The sequence below is a fragment of the Achroia grisella genome, unplaced genomic scaffold (genome assembly GCF_030625045.1).
Source record: "Achroia grisella isolate CSIRO2021 unplaced genomic scaffold, CSIRO_AGI_Agris_v1 utg840, whole genome shotgun sequence".
NCBI classification, from domain to species: domain Eukaryota; kingdom Metazoa; phylum Arthropoda; class Insecta; order Lepidoptera; family Pyralidae; genus Achroia; species Achroia grisella.
This window is the reverse complement of record NW_026713038.1, coordinates 1,768,264-1,786,359: the sequence shown is the minus strand read 5'-3', so window position 1 is coordinate 1,786,359 and position 18,096 is coordinate 1,768,264. Positions and strand designations below refer to the sequence as shown.

Sequence of the window (18,096 nt, the reverse complement as noted above, 5' to 3'; positions counted from 1 at the left end):
AAAACCAAATTATAAAACCAGATTGTACATCGTACATCCACTTGTTAATTGACATATTACTTTGTCCGCAAGCATCAGGGTCTAAAATAGAATGAACATCGTACTAGAACAACTTGCAGCATAAAATTATTGTGTGTTTACGGTCATTCGTGCGAAGGAAGTCACAGTCGATGTGTGTTGTCGTTCCTTTATACTTTGTAATGACATTTCTACGGTAACTACATTAATTTACGTGTCTGTAATTAAAACTGGTAGTGTCTCAAATTATAATGTTAAAATGTAAGTATTACGCTTTATTAACTATTGTATTAAGTAAGTTGATGTTCAGTTTTATAATGAGGAGGTACATTCCGATGGTCTATGAATACACCCACGTAAAATCCTTAATACTATACATGTGAAAGTGCGTTTGTTTGTTATGTTTTCGCGCCTTAACGGCTAAACCCATTAACATTACATTCAGTGTACACATTATATTTTAAATAGGCTAAACTTTGTACCCGCCACCTGGTCTGAGTTTAAAACTAGTACCTAACACATCTAGAGTGATAATTAATAGATATACTGAAGTCATTGATCATAAGTGAACATATAAATGGGTTATTTGATTAATAATGAAATCTGTGTTACTTGTTTTTTTATCACTCTATCCTTTTGTATAGTTTTTGGTTTATATTGTGTGTATTAAATCGCGTAATGACAATATTTCGTCACTCTATTCACCATAATTTTGGGATCATAGGGGATTTCCCAATAGTCTCTCACAAAAGGCAGCGAGACACTTGCATCCATTGACTCACTGATCACTGCAACTCATCTGCGATCGTCGCTCCATCTGGTGAGATAGAGTGACGTATAAAGTGCCTGTTAGGTATATCTTAACAGCGTTTTCCTGTATCAAGACTACTATTACATTAATATTATTAATCGATATTAATGTCAATGTTTCAGTTATTGCAGCAGTATGTGGCTTCATAGTAACGGCGAATGCTCAAAATATATATACGACTCCACCAGTCTATGGAAATATCCCATTGGGAAATACAGACAAAATATATTTTATTGACGATCCTAGACCGTTGAGCGTTTTACCTTTAGCAGATAATAATGATAACCAAGCAAGAGAAACATATTATCCAAATACTGGATTACCTCAGCAAGGATTAGTCCAGAATGCAAATATACTGCCTCAACAGCAATACAATCCAGGTATCAATGTTGGACAGGTAACATTAAACAGAATACCCCAAGAACCAAATGTAGCACAAGTGAATAGAAATGCTTATTATCCGACTGATAGGAATGGATTTGATGATACTGAGCCTAATATGCCATCGCATATCAATTTACCTAAGCCTGTACAACCTGGACCAATTTCACATTCAGTGACGAACTTTGGCTTGAATCTATTGAAGGTGATACATATTTTATATTTGTTATATAGGTACGGAAATTTGGTACATTACTTTTTTATCTACTTAGCATTTTCAAAAACATACTCTATTCGTATAGAATTATGTAATTATTTAAAAAGTTAATGTAATGTGTAATGTTCTCTTTAATAACGGGAGTACTTACTTTTTCTTCACATAAATGAAATCAGATTCAAGAGGTATTTGATGTCACAAAGTCTGCATATCATTTAGTATAGGCATTTTGAAAAGGTGTTGTGAAATGTTTCCATATTTCTGCTAGTGTTACATATAAACTGCAAATTTTGTGTGTACACTTACTTTACCATTTTTTTAAAAATATTATTCCTGCTGGGCAATCTATTGGTAGTCAGTCATTTTATTTTTATTTTATTATTAAAATTTTCTCAGTGCTTATAAAGGTATATTAATTGCAATTGACCTCGTGCTCGAGAGACAATTTTAAGTACGACTGGTATTTCACTTTGATATTCATTTATACAATCTGTAGAAGGTTGTGCTACTAGTGTGCAGGCAATGCAGATGTATTTTGTTTATATATTGATCACCATATTTCTATGGACGAATATTTTTATAGACGCGAAACTTTGTCGGTTTGTCCATATTCTTGTCGAAATGTATACAATCTCAGATTAACATCATTATCATTATATACCATCTCATTTTAGTGCCCCTGTTGTTCGCTAAGTTCTTACTATGAATACACAATGGATGTTCTAGGAGTATTATTTTAAGTTGTCTATATCTCTCATAGTCGCCTCTTACAACATCTCGGGGATCAATCCAAGTGGTGACATCTTTGTATTTCTTTTATGTAATTTTAATGTCAAACAAGCTTATACTAAGCTTGATGGTAAGCGGTAACTGCCATCTATATTCTATATACATTAATAGTACTAAGGAAGTCATGTTATCAGGTGACCCGTGATTCCATTAATGCATTGCCATTTCTGAGGCTTCCACAGAGCGTATAATTGAAACTCCAGCAAAAAATTAATCAGATTTGTAAAATATTTACAGATCATTCAACAAAATGGAAGAAACGTAGTCCTGTCTCCGCTTTCCGTCACCACACTGCTGGCTCTCTTGCAACAAGGAGCTACCGGCATTACGAAAATTCAAATAATGTCAGCGTTGCAAATGACTGCCGCTACTTCGGCAGCTGCGTACAAGAATATTACTGAGGATATATTGGTACTGTATTAAATCACTATTACACGATATTAAAAATAAAAAGAACTAGATATGATATTTCTTCAATGAATTAGCATTTAACACATTAGTATTAAATGCTACTTTATTGAAAAAATATGTATATACTTTATTTTCGATAGTCGTGAATTTAATTTCTTGCACAGCACACATTGTATATGTATATGAGTATGATTGTTATATTGGTTTGGGTGTTTCTTATGTAAATTGTATATTCATTGTAATGTTTTTTAAAAAAAACGTATTTAAGTTGGTTGTCTAGTATCTGTGCTCTGCTTAGCTTGGAAATAGATGACGCAGTCTGAATTGTCCTAGATTATTATTATTACTATAAAAATGTCCTATCAAATATTAATTTATACTCATGCCACATTATGTATATTGTCATATAATATTATAAACGTAAACAATATAAATAGAATGTCACATTGAAAGTGGATAAAGGCCCAATTTGATAGCTTATCTTAGATACGTATGTTCCTCGTACACTTTTGACCACTTGACCTGTCTTTCGTTATTTAGTCAATGTAACAAACTGAATTGATTTTGTTAAAAGATAATATGTAGCTGATGATAAGTTGCAACCGTCATGTCATCAAGGATGATACACTTCATGCTTTGATTTATTTATTTAAACTTTAATGTACAAATACAAATATTAATGTACATATTGCAAACGTAACAAAGAGCGTTCTCTACCAGTTCATAATGCAAACTGAGAAATAACAAAGCGGTGCTTTATAGGTAACAAACATAACTACGTCAAACATAAATAATTAGTTATTAATATATTATGGATTATATAATAAGTATGTAATAATATATATATATGTATGATTATACTTTTGTAAAAATATATACACATAATAGATCTAAATATATAAATAAATAAAATAAAATAAAAAAGCCTTTTATTTCCTAAAATGACAAGAATATTACATGCACTACTAACTATTTATAAACATATCATGTTATTGATCTTTTTACATATTCTAATATATATTAATTATATTTTTTTATTTAGGTATGTATAGGCTTTCCACAGTCTCGTAAGTGGGCTTTTGTAAAAATATATACATTTTTTCGCTCCACATAATATTTCAATCTGCATCTCTATATATATATCTAAATATATAATATATAAAAATAGCAAAATTTGGAAACATAGAAATTACACATTCGTGAGGCAGAGCAGAAGATGAATGGAGCTAAAGTTATTCAGGAGGACCAAGACATTTTGCCCGCGTAGCATGTGCAATTGTTTTAATATTGTGTTATAAACAAATTGCTTAATTATTTGTAAATTTATAGTGACGGTATTTCTTTCCTTACAGAAACGTAACTCCCATAATATTCTCAGCATGGCAAACAACCTTTATGTATCAGACAGTTTCACTATCAATCCTGATTTCAAGAAAATGGCCGTCAAGAACTTCGGCAGTGAAATAACTCCGACTAAGTTTAATGATCCTGGCAGAGCATCCCAGATGATCAATGGTTGGGTTGCTTCGAAAACACATAACAAGATTACGAATCTAATTCCTCCTGGTAAGTCTATAATATAAATAAATAACACTAAAGGATCACAAGTAGGTTTTTATAACGAATTGTATATTTGGTGGAATTTAGAAAAAATGTTTAGGGATGACTAATTTTATCGAATTTAAACTATTTATACCTATATAAAAAAAAAAAAATTAACGCTGCCTGTACAAGGAAAATATATGAGAAAAACTATTGTTGAAGTTTATCAATGTAACAGAACCCAAACCGTTGATAGTTCTTCGTTTTGTTTTATTACAAACACTTTACAAATAAACAAGTTATGAACCTAACGTTGTTCTGAATACACGGGCACGAAATCATGGAGTCGGCTTGACTGAAATATTTATAGTGCATTGTTATTCATGAACTCCCGATATTTCTGTTACTGTTTATACTGTTGTACTTGTACTATTATAACCATCCTGGTTATGTGTAGACTGTTGGGAGTCAATTAGGTCTAAAAACCCTTGAAAAAGTTTTAAACCGTTAATATAGTAGCTCAAAATTATCAGTTTATATTTTAGGCTCGAGTTGGCCTTTAGTAGCCGGTGAAGTTGTAAAGACCAGCTGTGGCCAACAGCATTAGAGTAGTTCGAAAAGAATAATATTAGGTACACTACTAATAAAGAATAATGAAAAATATTATTAACTTCATTTCAGATGTCATAGGAGATAACTCTCAACTAATCCTGGTAAACGCTATGTATTTCAAAGGATTATGGCAAATTAGATTCAATCCTAACTCTACGCTTCCAAATATCTTTACTCTCAGTAACGGTAGCAGCAAAATGACGTCATTTATGCGTATGCGTCGATATTTTAGAAGTGGCGTCGACAGAACCAATGATGCAATGGTCCTGATACTACCATTTGAGGTTAGTAGTATGAATTTAATTTTTTATTTATTTTAACTACATCTTATGTCAACTGCGTTTTGTTATTACTAAATAGTTGTGCCTACGCTTTCACCCGCATTAAATTTATAGTGTGTTATTCTGATTAGCTTATAAATCAGAATAATACATAGGCTATATTATTATAAAGTTTCATCAAAATCCGATCTATAGTTTTTGCGTGAAACAATAACAAACATCCATGTATCCATCTATACTCACAAACTTTCACGTTTATAATATGATTAATTAATTATTAAGATGTTGTACTAATCAAGACAACATAAGAAACCCCATTATCTAAAAGTATCATTGAATAATAAACATAGCTTACTCACGTGCTATTAGAAATGATGATAGGTGGACCAAAAATTAAAATTGCATCCAGGTTATTCACAAACCCTGTTTACAATTGAGTTTCCCGTTCTAATTTAGGAATACATAAGTCACCTGGTTTCACAATAAATTTAATATTATATATCTGAATATTACATAGGATAATATATACCTACTCATAAACATACAAACACTAGTTACTTATTCGCAACTTCGTCTACTCTATTTATTTATGAAAATATGTATGTTGTTTATGTACACTTTCATCGTCTATTTGCCTCTGAGATTATTTTTAAGTTAAGTAATATCTGAAGGTTGTCTTGGCACCGCGAAATTAGAGAGATCGAACCTATATAAAGTAGGATAGTGCAAATAAGAAGTAATATCCAAAAGACCGTTCTTGTAATACAATCTACCTTCAAGTCAAATTTGATTACGAAAAATGGAAGAAAAAAAAAGTCATTATCTATATTTTACTGTTACTTAGAATTTTAATAAGGAACTTAATGCTGAACGGATTTTGATGCAACTTTACAGTAATATAGCTTGTGTATTAGAAGAACAAGAATTTTTGAAATTTATAAATTGAAATTTAACGCTGCGAAACCGCGAAGCACAGCTATTAGTATATTATATTCTTATTATAGTATTTTACATTCACATTTCCAGCAAGAAGAATATTCATTGATGTTAATATTGCCATCATTGAAATCAAACGTTCTCGAGGTGCTGTCGACGTTGTCAGATTCAAAACTGCTGAACTATCATCAGTTTACACACAAAGAAATAGAGGTACAGCTACCTAAGTTTACAGCCAGAGCTGACACTGATCTACACCTGGCTCTGATGAAGGTCTGTATGAATTATTTCTAATAAATTTGTTTTTAATAAACGATTTGTCCATACTACGCGTAGATGTATAAATGGTCAATTATTATTATTACATAGTATAAAACAAAGTTGCTGCCGCTGTCTGTCCCTATGTATGCTTAAATCTTTAAAACTACCCAACTGATTTTGTAGCGGTTTTTTAATAGGTAGAGTGATTCAAGAGGAAGGTTTATTTATATATATAATACGTGCGAAACCGGGGCCAGTAGCTAGTATATTATAAACTAATATTAAAGGGAAGAAATATTTGAGTATATATTTGTATTCGATAAACTCAATTTTACAATGGATCTAATAAAACAGTATAAAAAATTCATTACACCGAACAATATATTAGCTGTAACATATTTTGCCTCCATAGTAATCCCATCTAACTTGTAATAGTCCCATGACCATGATGAAGGGACTATGAGAAGGCACTCTGCACCCATTATTGTAAATAGTTGTATTTGTTCGAATAGTACCCATCATCAATAATACAGTAATAATAATATCTCAGAACAATTCACACAGCTCCATCTAGTCCCAAGGTAAGCAGAGTTTGTATTATAGGTACTGCACAACCTATATAAATACATAGATACATTTTTTGTAAATACATACATAATATAACTAGAAAACATCCAGTCCGATACAAACAATCATACTAATGAATTTTGAACCATCAGAAGCTAAACCGCTAAGGCCGAAATGTTTCTAAATTTTTCGTAATCTTATGAAACTTTGTTTTCAGATGGGCGTAGTTGATCTATTTGGAGCACAATCCCAGCTTTCAGGCGTGGGGAGGTATGGGACACTATCACCTCGAATATCTTCTGCGGTACATTCGGCTATGTTGTCAGTAGATGAACAGGGTGGTTCAGCTGCTGCGGCAACAGCGTTCGCAGTTGTAGCTTTATCTTACGATGAGCCATCATTAACGTTTATATTCAATCGACCATTCTTAGCAGTATTGTGGGATAACAAAGCAGCTGTGCCACTGTTTATGGCGAATATCGAAGACCCAGTTCCGTAGTTTAATTTTAGTGCTATTGATATGCAGTACAATTTTGTAATATTATAAATATTTGTAAAGAAAGAATCAATCTTGCTATTAATTCATTCATAATTATCACAGTAATAATATAATAACATATCGTTTATAGCCAATGATTACGGAGAATGAGAGATAAATATAGATTTAATAAAAATTTAGAAGCCTTGAATTTTCTAGAAATCCCATAATAGCAATCTAATTTTTGTTACTTTACTTTACAACTATTTACTTTATTGTAAAAGTTTTATACGTTCGATACATTCGTTTATCATATTGTTTATTTTAATAGTCACTAAATTTAGAAATTATTACAACTGTAATTTAATATAAAGAAAATAAGATACAAGTTAGTAGGTATAAGATCACATTTATTATGTAAAAATAAGTGTATACTTAAGATATATTTTCGTCAATATAAATAATATGGATGACAATAAGAAAATAAATAGTACAACTACGAAAGTCTTGTATGAATTATATTACCTAACAAATAAAATATATCTATCTCTTCAACTTCTTGAAAACATTTATAAAAGGATCGTCAGCGAAGGTCCTCATTTTTCCGTTGTAGTAACATTCAATTTCTTGTAAACTTTTTCCTTCAGTCTCTGGGAGAAAGAAATATAAATATATGACTCCAACAAAGGCTATCCCTCCATAAACAGCAAAAGTGCCCGATAAGTGAATAGTGCTCTCTAGGTTAATGAAAGTCTTGGCTCCGATGAAGTTGATGATGTAATTTGCAGCAGCAGCCAAGCCTTGAGCAGATGCGCGACTTCTGTTGATAACAATAATTAAAATATTTACATAGCTGTATTAGTTAAAGACTAAAAAGAGATAAGTAAGAATAAAGTAGTAATATATTTCGTGATGGTATCTGACAATCTTGAAAAACATCTATAAAAGATATTTTAAGCGTAGGTTATCTATCGTATACATATAAACAACCTATTATCGTTTCACTACAAGTGTCTTTTCGACTTTAACTGTAGTTGGCTTTACAACTTTAACGGACGAAAATGGGTGTACAGAAGTACATAATACTATGCAGTACAGAAAGCAATAATAATCTCTGACTCACATGACCGACTGACAATCTTTAAAAGTACTATAATAAAAAATTAAAAAAAATTAGAAATATAATGCATCACCTTTTAATAATATAGTTAAATCAAAGTTTTAATATTAGATTAGTAGTACGGCATAACAATTAATTGAAGTCCTTACCTGAACGGAAATACTTCACCAAGTAATACCCATGGAATTGCAAATCCAGTGAACATCGTTAATGAATAAAATAAATATTGTGGCAAATAATCCTTCTCGGTTGGGAATGTGTCAGTATCATAAGAGAATACAGATTTATCTAAGTTATTCTTAGCGTAGACACTGAGTGCCGTACTGGACATAGCGATGCCTAACATAGCTGATATAGCGAGCTTGCGTTTTCCGAACATCTTGATAAAGCCAATGACTATAACGCCTGTTACAAATGTAATAATTCCAACCATCAGCTGAAAGAAATTAATATATTAATTAATACGTTTAAAGAATAATATAAACCGAAGTCTAAAGAGTAGAAAGAAGAAGATGTTTAAAAAGTAATAGTAACCACGACTTATCAACCAGCGCAATTTAGTTGATAACTAAGCAAATATATGCGCTCAAAATAATGATAGATGGGAATCTAATCCACTGTCATCAGTATGCATAGCAGTCAAGTCAGATGGTCAAAGTGACCGTCACTCACTATCTAATATAAATAAAAATTGAGGCTGTTAGTGAACGCCGAATATTAGTATCGCCAATACAGCATCAATAACTTACAGTATCTTGTAGACATATGATAATCTACATTTTTAGGAAAGAAAAATGAATAATATGTCGTAACCCATAAAAGTAGGGCGTTGTCATAGTTTATTTAGAATTCTATATAGTTGAGTTTTCTTAGGAGATATCATTCATATACCAGAAAATATAAAACAAAGTAAATTTTGCTATATTGTATCTTTACATAGTATACCTATTAGCCATTGGGTGTATTTATCTTTGTCCATATTTTTATGCGTATATGAACTGGAATTGTATTGAAAGTTGGTAGATATTTGTACTTGTACGAGGGCTACACTGAAAGTTTTTAGAACTGGCTACTTGAGAGCAATATAATAAAAAAAATTGTTAAAATTTTGAAAATAGAACACTTTACGAATAGTACTGAGTATATAATTTATTTGTATGTCATGTGTTTTACGGTTTGGCGGCAAATTGAAAATAGTCTGTGTAACGTTATCATGAACTTAACACGAGAAAATTTTCGTGTGATGATTTTTTATGACTTTAGATGTCATCTAAGTCAACAAGAAAGTTATGATAGACTACTATTGGACTTCCACGATGAAGCCCCGTCTCGTGCCACTGTTTACAACTGGTTTAATGAGTTTAAACGTGGTCGCACTAATCTCAATCTAATGATTTGCGTGAGGGACGGCCTTCTACGGCGACAACCGAAGATAACATCCGTGTTGTGCGGCGTATGATAGAGACTGACAAAAGAGTGACCTATTAGCAGATCCGGGCAAGCTTAAAGATTGGTATGAGTCAAGTGCACAAAATCCTCCATGAACATTTGGCGGTCAGGAAGCCTTGTGCCCGGTGGATACCTTATAATTTCACTGAGGCTCAAAAACTCCGTCGGGTTGATTGGTGCCGTGAAATGCATGAAAGATTTAACGGAGGTGACTCAAATTCTGTGTTTAACATAGTTATGGGAGACGAAAGCTGGATTTACTGTTATGATCCCGAAACTAAAAGACAGTGGGTATTTCCTTCCGAGGAGTTGCCAACTAAAATGAAGAGAGGTCGAAGCATAGGAAAAAAGATGGTGGCCTCGTTCTTTGGAAGAACAGGTTATTACGCGACAATTGTTTTAGAGGATCGAAAAACAGTTACTGCAGAGTGGTACAGTAATAATTGTTTGCCACGTGTTTTGAAAAAAGTGCGTGAGAAACGACCTCGCAGTAGGATCCTCCTTCACCACGACAATGTTTCGTCGCACACCGCCAGGCAAATGATCGATTATTTGGCGACCTCAGACGTAGAACTACTGGGTCATCCGCCTCATAGCTCCGACCTCGTACCTTGCGATTTTTATTTATTCCGAAAAATGAAAGAAAAAGTTCGAGGAAAACGTTTTATGGACGCCGAGGATTCGGTGGCTACGTTTTAGAAGGCCGTCAAAGAGACCCCTAAGGACGAGTGGGCAATGTGCTTTTCTCAGTGGTTCTATCGGATGCAGCGATATATTGACGTGAATGGACGCTATTTTGAAAAGATAAAATAAAGGTAAAGATAAAATAAAGGTAAAACTTGCTAATTTAATCAGTTTTTGATTTTCTAAGAACTTTCAGTTTGACCCTCGTATGTATATGAAGAGCTAAAACATTTTACCGTAATGTCCTTGCCGTCATCAGGCATACCGAACGCACCACATACATTGACCATATTGGGTCGAACTGGAATGTACCCACTCATTATGTGGAATGCAAAGTATAGTATCACTAATGTCAATGGTCTTAAGGTTTCTTTACTCATCATGACGTATCTAAATTTGTCGATAGATCTGAAAAATATCAAAATAATTATAACATTAAAGTCCAAGTTTTGTATAGAACTATTCCAATGCTGTTGTTCGTAACTGGCCTTTGCAGTTTACTGAACGAAAAAAGGAGCATATTGGATGAAGGGTAAGGAATCTAAGGCAGTGGTTTGGGGTTAGCTCCAGATCCTTGTTCAGAACAACTGTGGACAAAATTAAGATCGCCAGGATAATCGCCAACCTCCGGCAGGAGACGACGCATAAAGAAGAAGAAGCAAAAGGTATTCCAAACCCACGGAAGTGCTTAACATACCTTATAAAAAATACTAACGAAAACTTTACCTTCTAATCCAGATCATCTTATGGTGTTCACAGTTAATATTATCAGGGTTAATCTTAATGCATATTGCACATTTTTCTAATTCCTTCGTATAAACAACGAGCTTGTCAAATTCATCTCTCACAGTCTCTGGTGTGGTCCAGCCTCTTAAGTTACAAAGAGATTTGAGGGCTTCCTTTTGTCGACCTCGGTACAGTAGCCAAGTTGGAGATTCTGGTACCTGTATTGCAAAAAAATGTTTTTCTCATAATCATCCATTACAGACAGCGACAAGAAACATTTTTAAAGATACGTATAGTCTGTGGAATACTTACTAATAATATAAGTAGCATGGAGACTATAGGTGGAGCGATGGCAATTAGGGCTGCCTGTCTCCACGTGACGACTTTGCCCAAAAAATACATGACTAACGTCCCCACAGATGTGAACATTTGAGTGAATGTACATAGTGCACCGCGAATTGATGGCTCACTATAATAGAAAATGGTGCTAATTTATGTTCAATTCGATGACGGCACTAGACCATCGCCCGATGGTAATAATTCGACCATAATTAATTTAAATTATTAGTTTGAACATTATTAAGATTCCATTGTCAAACACTAAGAGTACATATACGTGTGTGTCAAATACATGGTAGTATATGTCATGTTTTTTTATTGATTTAATGTAACATTTATGAATAATTAACATTCGGCACTATAAATGTGCCAAATTTCATACTCCTCCGCGTGCGTAATTTTCGTAAAAAGGGGTACAAAGTTTTTACTAATATACAAATAACGTATATATAAAAACAGAGCATTAAAATTTTTTTTGCAGAGACGATCACCAGCTGTATTTGGGAAGCTATCAGCAAATATAATATAAGTACTCACGTAACTTCTCCTACATAAGAATTTATAGGCGCTTCCATAACACCACTGCCGATACCCAATAGAGCATTCGCAACGAATAATGAGGGTAAATTCCAAGAGAAGTACATAAGTATCCATGCAATCAAATGTGGGAAATTTGCTAGAAAATTGGCTCGTTTTCGTCCAAAGTAATCGACTAACGGACCCGATATCACAGCTCCGATCGGCTGTGTCAAATATGGTATACCACCTGTAACATAACTGAGTAGGTTAGAATATTGACGTAGTATAAAAAAGATTCAGTAGTTGACTTTATTATGTTTTTGTAAACATACAAACAACAAATTAAAACATAATTGAAGAACATAAAATGAGAGACGATGTAGATTTCACGACAAAACCAAACAGAAAAAGTTATAACGATATGATTTATAGACTACAACGGAACTTCTAATTGAACCCAGATTTTATACAATTGTAGTAGTTATTAAACTATTCTCACTACGAGTAGTGAGTATAGTTTAATATATAATACTAGAATAATCTAAGCTCTAAAATACGTTTATAATTTGCACAAGAGGTGATATAAATGATGCAGACATTAAAAAAAGAAATATACCTACATGTAATACGCTTTCTAGGTAGGTAAATCTACAAATATCTATTTGCAATATTATCGAAACATATTGAGCCTTTACCTTTAACACAGACAAATTCCGAATTTTATTTGTTTATTATATATATAATGTTTATTTGAAAATTATACGTAATTATTATAACGTTACATTTATTAGTTACTTTCAAGCGGACATAAACAAAGATAACCTCGTGTAACACAAATAAATTGACACCATAAGATGAACTCACTCACCAAACCACGAAGCCTGTACGTCATTTAGCGACAATCCCTCTGGGGCATTTAGAAGATTTGGTAATGCTATAGTAGTGAAGCTAATCGCCATACCCAAATCGAGTAGTAGTAGGTTTGGTGACATACATGCTATGACCTGAAAAACAATAACAATGATTTTGATTTAATCAAAAAAGGAAATACATAAACTTTACTTAAAAAAAACCGCTTCAAAATCCGTTGCGTAGTTTTAGAGATTTAAGCATACATAGTGACAGACAGCGACAGCGACTTTATTTTATAATATGTAGTGATGTATGTATTATATTTACAAAAATACGATTTTAAATTCAAAATGAAAAAAGTATTTAAATATTTATATTAGTTATATAGTACCCATAATACAGGCTCTACTTACAGTTATTGGGACTAGGTATAGCCCTATGTGGATTGTTTAGGGTTATTATTTTTATTAAGTAGCAAACTGTTCAAGCGAATTCGTGTACGAGTAGGTATACGTTGTTATTCCGATTTGATTGTTTCTTAATGTAATTCAAGTTACGACATGAGAAGTATTTAAAAAAACCCTGGGCAACTAAACTTTCCATGTTGTATATCAAAATAATATTTTTTATTAAAAAAAAACATAATCCAGGAAAACCCCCATAACACGATTTAGTCCCAAGCTAAGCTTATGGTATGGATGTCAGACAACTGGTAGAAATACTTTAACATATTTTTTACACATACATACGTAGAAAACATCCAGACCAATAAAAACAATCATAGTCATGAATAATGCAGCATGCGAGGTATCTATCCCGCGACCATCGGAAGTAAAGCTGTGTACTTAACCGCTAGACCAGTGATGCCATCGTAAATGTAGAATAAATTATTTATTTAATTTTTAAAGATTAAATTAAACTAATATATAATAAAGGCTGTAAACATGACGCTACTAGCACCATTCTTCTTGTAAACAAAAAAAAAATCAAATTACATAGCACGTTTTCAAGTGTATTGATTGTTTTGCTATAACATATAGGTATTTTAAAAAATGATGAGTTTATATTAGAATTCATTCCATTATTATATGAAAATATTACATCTAAGTAAATTCTCAAAACACAAGCTTGGGACTAGATGGTTATACTATTACTATAGTAATTAAATTGTACTCTTGATCCGAAGCAATATAGGTTACAGCGCTATAGTTATACAAGTCAACAGTATGAACTTACAATATTATACAGATTAAGCGCAGTTATAAGCAATTAACAATGGTTACACATGAGTATCAAATATTATTATTTCAAGTTTATTTCGTTCATTAAATTTATATTTTGAAATCAAATCAAAAAACATTTTTTTTATGAATACTGCTTTTGAACGTCAAGTTTTTAGTAATTGATATTTTTTACGCTATTGTTTATATATTGCTAACCTGAAGGTGTAAATTAATAAGTTTTTAACATGGTTATTACTAACATTTCAGGAAATTATGGTTAAATAATGCAATATTTTAGGTAATTGTGGTGGACTTATAAACTGTGCCTGGTTATTTATTCTATACAATAGAAAAAAAGGAAATTGAAAATATAGGTGTATAGAGTGCGTTATTCTTCAAGGTAACCTTAGGAAGTAGTTATTGAAGATGATAGACGCAGAAAGCAGATAAAAAATCGTTTTAGTATATTTATATTTATAGTATATATATTTGTATTTGAATCCATAGTTTTCTGTATATCTATAGAGAAAACTATGGATTCAAATAAACAAAATAGAATCCATTAGCGGGCTTTATTCACAATAGATATAACCACAATTGATTAACTGACGCTCATTGTAATGATCGTGTTGATACTACCGACTACTAAACTAAAATTATAAATATAGAAGTACGAATATTTGTTATCCAATGCTTAAACGGCAGACTGATGGATAGAAAAACTATACACAGATAGATCATATCCTACATTAAAACACAGGATGTTTTTCACTCGAATTTCTGCAGGCTGCGTCGCCATATATAGTAAATTTATATTGTTGGCAACCCTATTACGATTTATATAGTTGTTTCCTAATTTTCCATTTGCTTTTGATAATTAAGAATTGGTGATAATGTTACCTACCTGTGCTGCTACGGATCTGAATCGGCTGACAGCCATTCCCTCAGTTTCCAACTGTACCTTATGCACCATCTTTCACCAATATTAATACGAGTATATATTCTAGGCGTTGAACATTTTGATAAACTTAAAAGAAACAATTATATTCACGTCTTTACTATTGTCTTCACGCATTATAATGAAACCAGATAATATCCATAATTTAACTATGTAAATAAATAATTATTTATATTTTTATTTGTCAGTTTCAGATTGCAAAATAATATTAACGTCTTTTATTTTAAAGACTGTAAGATTAGTGTGAATAAAAAAATATTATAAATCTTTATTTAACCGCAAATGACAACTGCTCTGTCTTATAATATGTCGTTCAATGACTACGGCTGCTCTTGACAACTATATTATGTACTTGGTAATTGAAAACTATTCACATGTATTTTCACGGCAACAATATTTTCACAGCTTATTATCAGTTATAGTAGCCAATGGAGTGTCTTTTATCTCCGCTCTATTGTATATTTATCTCGCGAACCGATGCAGGAAAATTGGTGATACAATCTTAACAAATATGTACTCACTGAGTAAATACATAAAGTACATATTTCTTTAGATTATATCAGATAAGTCAATATAATGGAAGTCTGTGGGTGACTAACTTTGAAATAAACCGATTCGAATTTTAATATACCTACTTCTTATTACTTATTTATGTAGTATCAGTTTGTAAAACATATATTTATTTATTTAACTTTAATGCACACAATATAATATAGTAAAACATATATCTCTTTATATAATCGTGAATTTTGTAATAAATTATTAGGAATTATATATTTAATAAACAACAAGTAGTAATAATCTTTGTGAAATCTTCTTTAAAATTTAATGGATTACATTGTCAAAATATTTAATGCTATGTGAGTATTATGCAGATTTTACAAGGATTACTACACGTGTGTGTAGAAAAATGTAGAAATATACTTAGTCGTTTGTAGATGTTTAAATTTACAGTAACACGCTGCTCATAAAATAGTACATTAAAATAGAAATCGTAACAGTTGTCGATATTGTTAGTTCTTTTTATCGCTATTTACATGCATAGTACAAAAAAACATAACTTATAGATATTGTAAAAAAAATGTAAAAGTTAAAAAGTCACGACTGCAGTAATGCTGTTTTTATTTCTTTTATGTAAGTAACACTTGCTATGGCTTCTTTTATTAATGGAGCAGATAATTAACTAAAAACATATTCGCCCGTATATCTTTTTTATTTGTAAACTGATTGGAATGAAACAATCATATAATTGTAAATGAAATTTATTATAATATAATAGTGAAAACAGTATCCAAATCGGCTAAGCCGCTTCTAAAACCAGTGTGTACAAATGCATGAACAAACAAAACAAAACCCTAACAACCAATGCTTTCGCTTCTATGATGTTATTCATAAAATTCCCCAATAATCTTTTTTTTTATGTATTTCTATACACAGGCAGCGATCAGTTACATTTTTATTATATGTACAGATGTTATCAATGTCCCCATGATAATAATATCCTTAATAATAATTGTGAAAGTAAGTCGATTTGATGATATAACACAACAACCAAACTTATATCGCATCATTCTTATATAACACCGTAATCGTAATATAACATTCATACACACATATCTAAATCTCATCAGTAAGGAAGACTAGAACATTAATCTATATAAATAAATAAAATTGATGCCTGTTTATAACTTCACGAAATAGCTTTTAACTAAATGCACTTGTCTGTAGTAAAAACAATATTAAAATAAAAATTCTGTTCATGTCAATCTTTCACTTTCAACTTTGAATGTTGTAACTTAGACTATTTTTTTTGGAAAGTTTATATATTTTTATTGTATGCGGACGAAGTCTCAGTTCAGAGATAATGTGTAATATAATTTTCATTGTTATGAATATTTTAAATGTGAAACGGTATTTGTTTAATTCGTGTTCGTTCAATTGCTTATTACTCCAAAGAGGTAACAGTTTGGCCATCAGTAGTACGTAGTAGTCTCTACTCTGATGGCCAAACTGTTCAAGCTAAGGTATAATTAAGAAATTGAAGTTTCGTATATGTCCAACATTTGCCAACGGATTTTAATGTACTTTTAGGAATAGATAGAGTCTCTGAAGAGGACGGTACAATACATGTACAAGCCGGGGCGGGTGGGTAGTTATACGTATAAATAATAATTAAATTAATTAATTAAAATATAATGATTCTCCTGCAGTATTGGGCGGCATACCAAAGACGCTGTTGCACTTGACTTATGTACGTATTATTTGCACTTAAAAGGCTTTAGATATAAGAGAGGTTGTATTTAAGATTGAGTTACTTATCTTAAAGATTAGATATACAAACATATGTATGTATGTATGTATATATGTTCTTCTTTAATTTTATAATCCATGTTAAGTGTCCTATTGAAAATATATTTGATAATTATTAAATGTGAATATTATATAGACACTTAACATTTTTATATTAACCTAGCCTACCCGTAAAATTTTTGTTTTATTATATAAATAAAAATCATAAAGGGGTGGGTGATAGAAGGGTGAAAATTTAGAGTAAAATACATACAGTGTTTTTAATGACACATTATAGGACAATAAAAAATAAATTGTGCAAAAAACAAAAAGGGGTGGACAACCCTTATCAGTCAGGGGTATGATAGATAGTAAGTAGTAGTAATAAGTAAGTAAAATAGGTAGTAGCCGTTTCTCAGACCTCATGAATATGAATATAAAATTTCATAAAAATCAGTCAAGCCCTTTCGAAGGAGTATGGTAACTAACATTGTGACACGAGAATTTTACATATAAGATAATTCTATACAGAGGTAGATAGTAAAAGGTTATCTTCGTAAACCTCATTTGCTATTTCGCTGTATCGGGCAGCAATCGGTTTGCAAGATATGTTTTGGTAATACAGTATGGTTA

General features: G+C 31.6%; 2 protein-coding genes across 2 annotated transcripts; one reads left to right on the top strand and one right to left on the bottom strand.

The window, feature by feature from the left end:
- The first annotated feature begins 151 nt into the window (after positions 1 to 151).
- On the top strand, positions 152 to 7,651 carry LOC131852159 (leukocyte elastase inhibitor-like). Its single transcript, XM_059202801.1, has 7 exons — positions 152 to 279; positions 952 to 1,415; positions 2,454 to 2,627; positions 3,980 to 4,193; positions 4,851 to 5,065; positions 6,089 to 6,271; positions 7,044 to 7,651. The coding sequence occupies exons 1-7, from the start codon at positions 270 to 272 to the stop codon at positions 7,323 to 7,325; spliced, it is 1,542 nt and encodes a 513-aa protein (XP_059058784.1). The 5' UTR covers positions 152 to 269; the 3' UTR covers positions 7,326 to 7,651.
- Positions 7,620 to 15,189, bottom strand: LOC131852161 (facilitated trehalose transporter Tret1-like). The gene is made up of 8 exons (XM_059202803.1): positions 15,121 to 15,189; positions 13,010 to 13,145; positions 12,160 to 12,388; positions 11,596 to 11,752; positions 11,284 to 11,501; positions 10,794 to 10,965; positions 8,574 to 8,860; positions 7,620 to 8,124 (listed from the first exon to the last, which is right to left on the bottom strand). Exons 1-8 carry the CDS (start codon positions 15,187 to 15,189, stop codon positions 7,848 to 7,850), a joined length of 1,545 nt encoding a protein of 514 aa, XP_059058786.1. The 3' UTR covers positions 7,620 to 7,847.
- Positions 15,190 to 18,096: the final 2,907 nt, after the last annotated feature.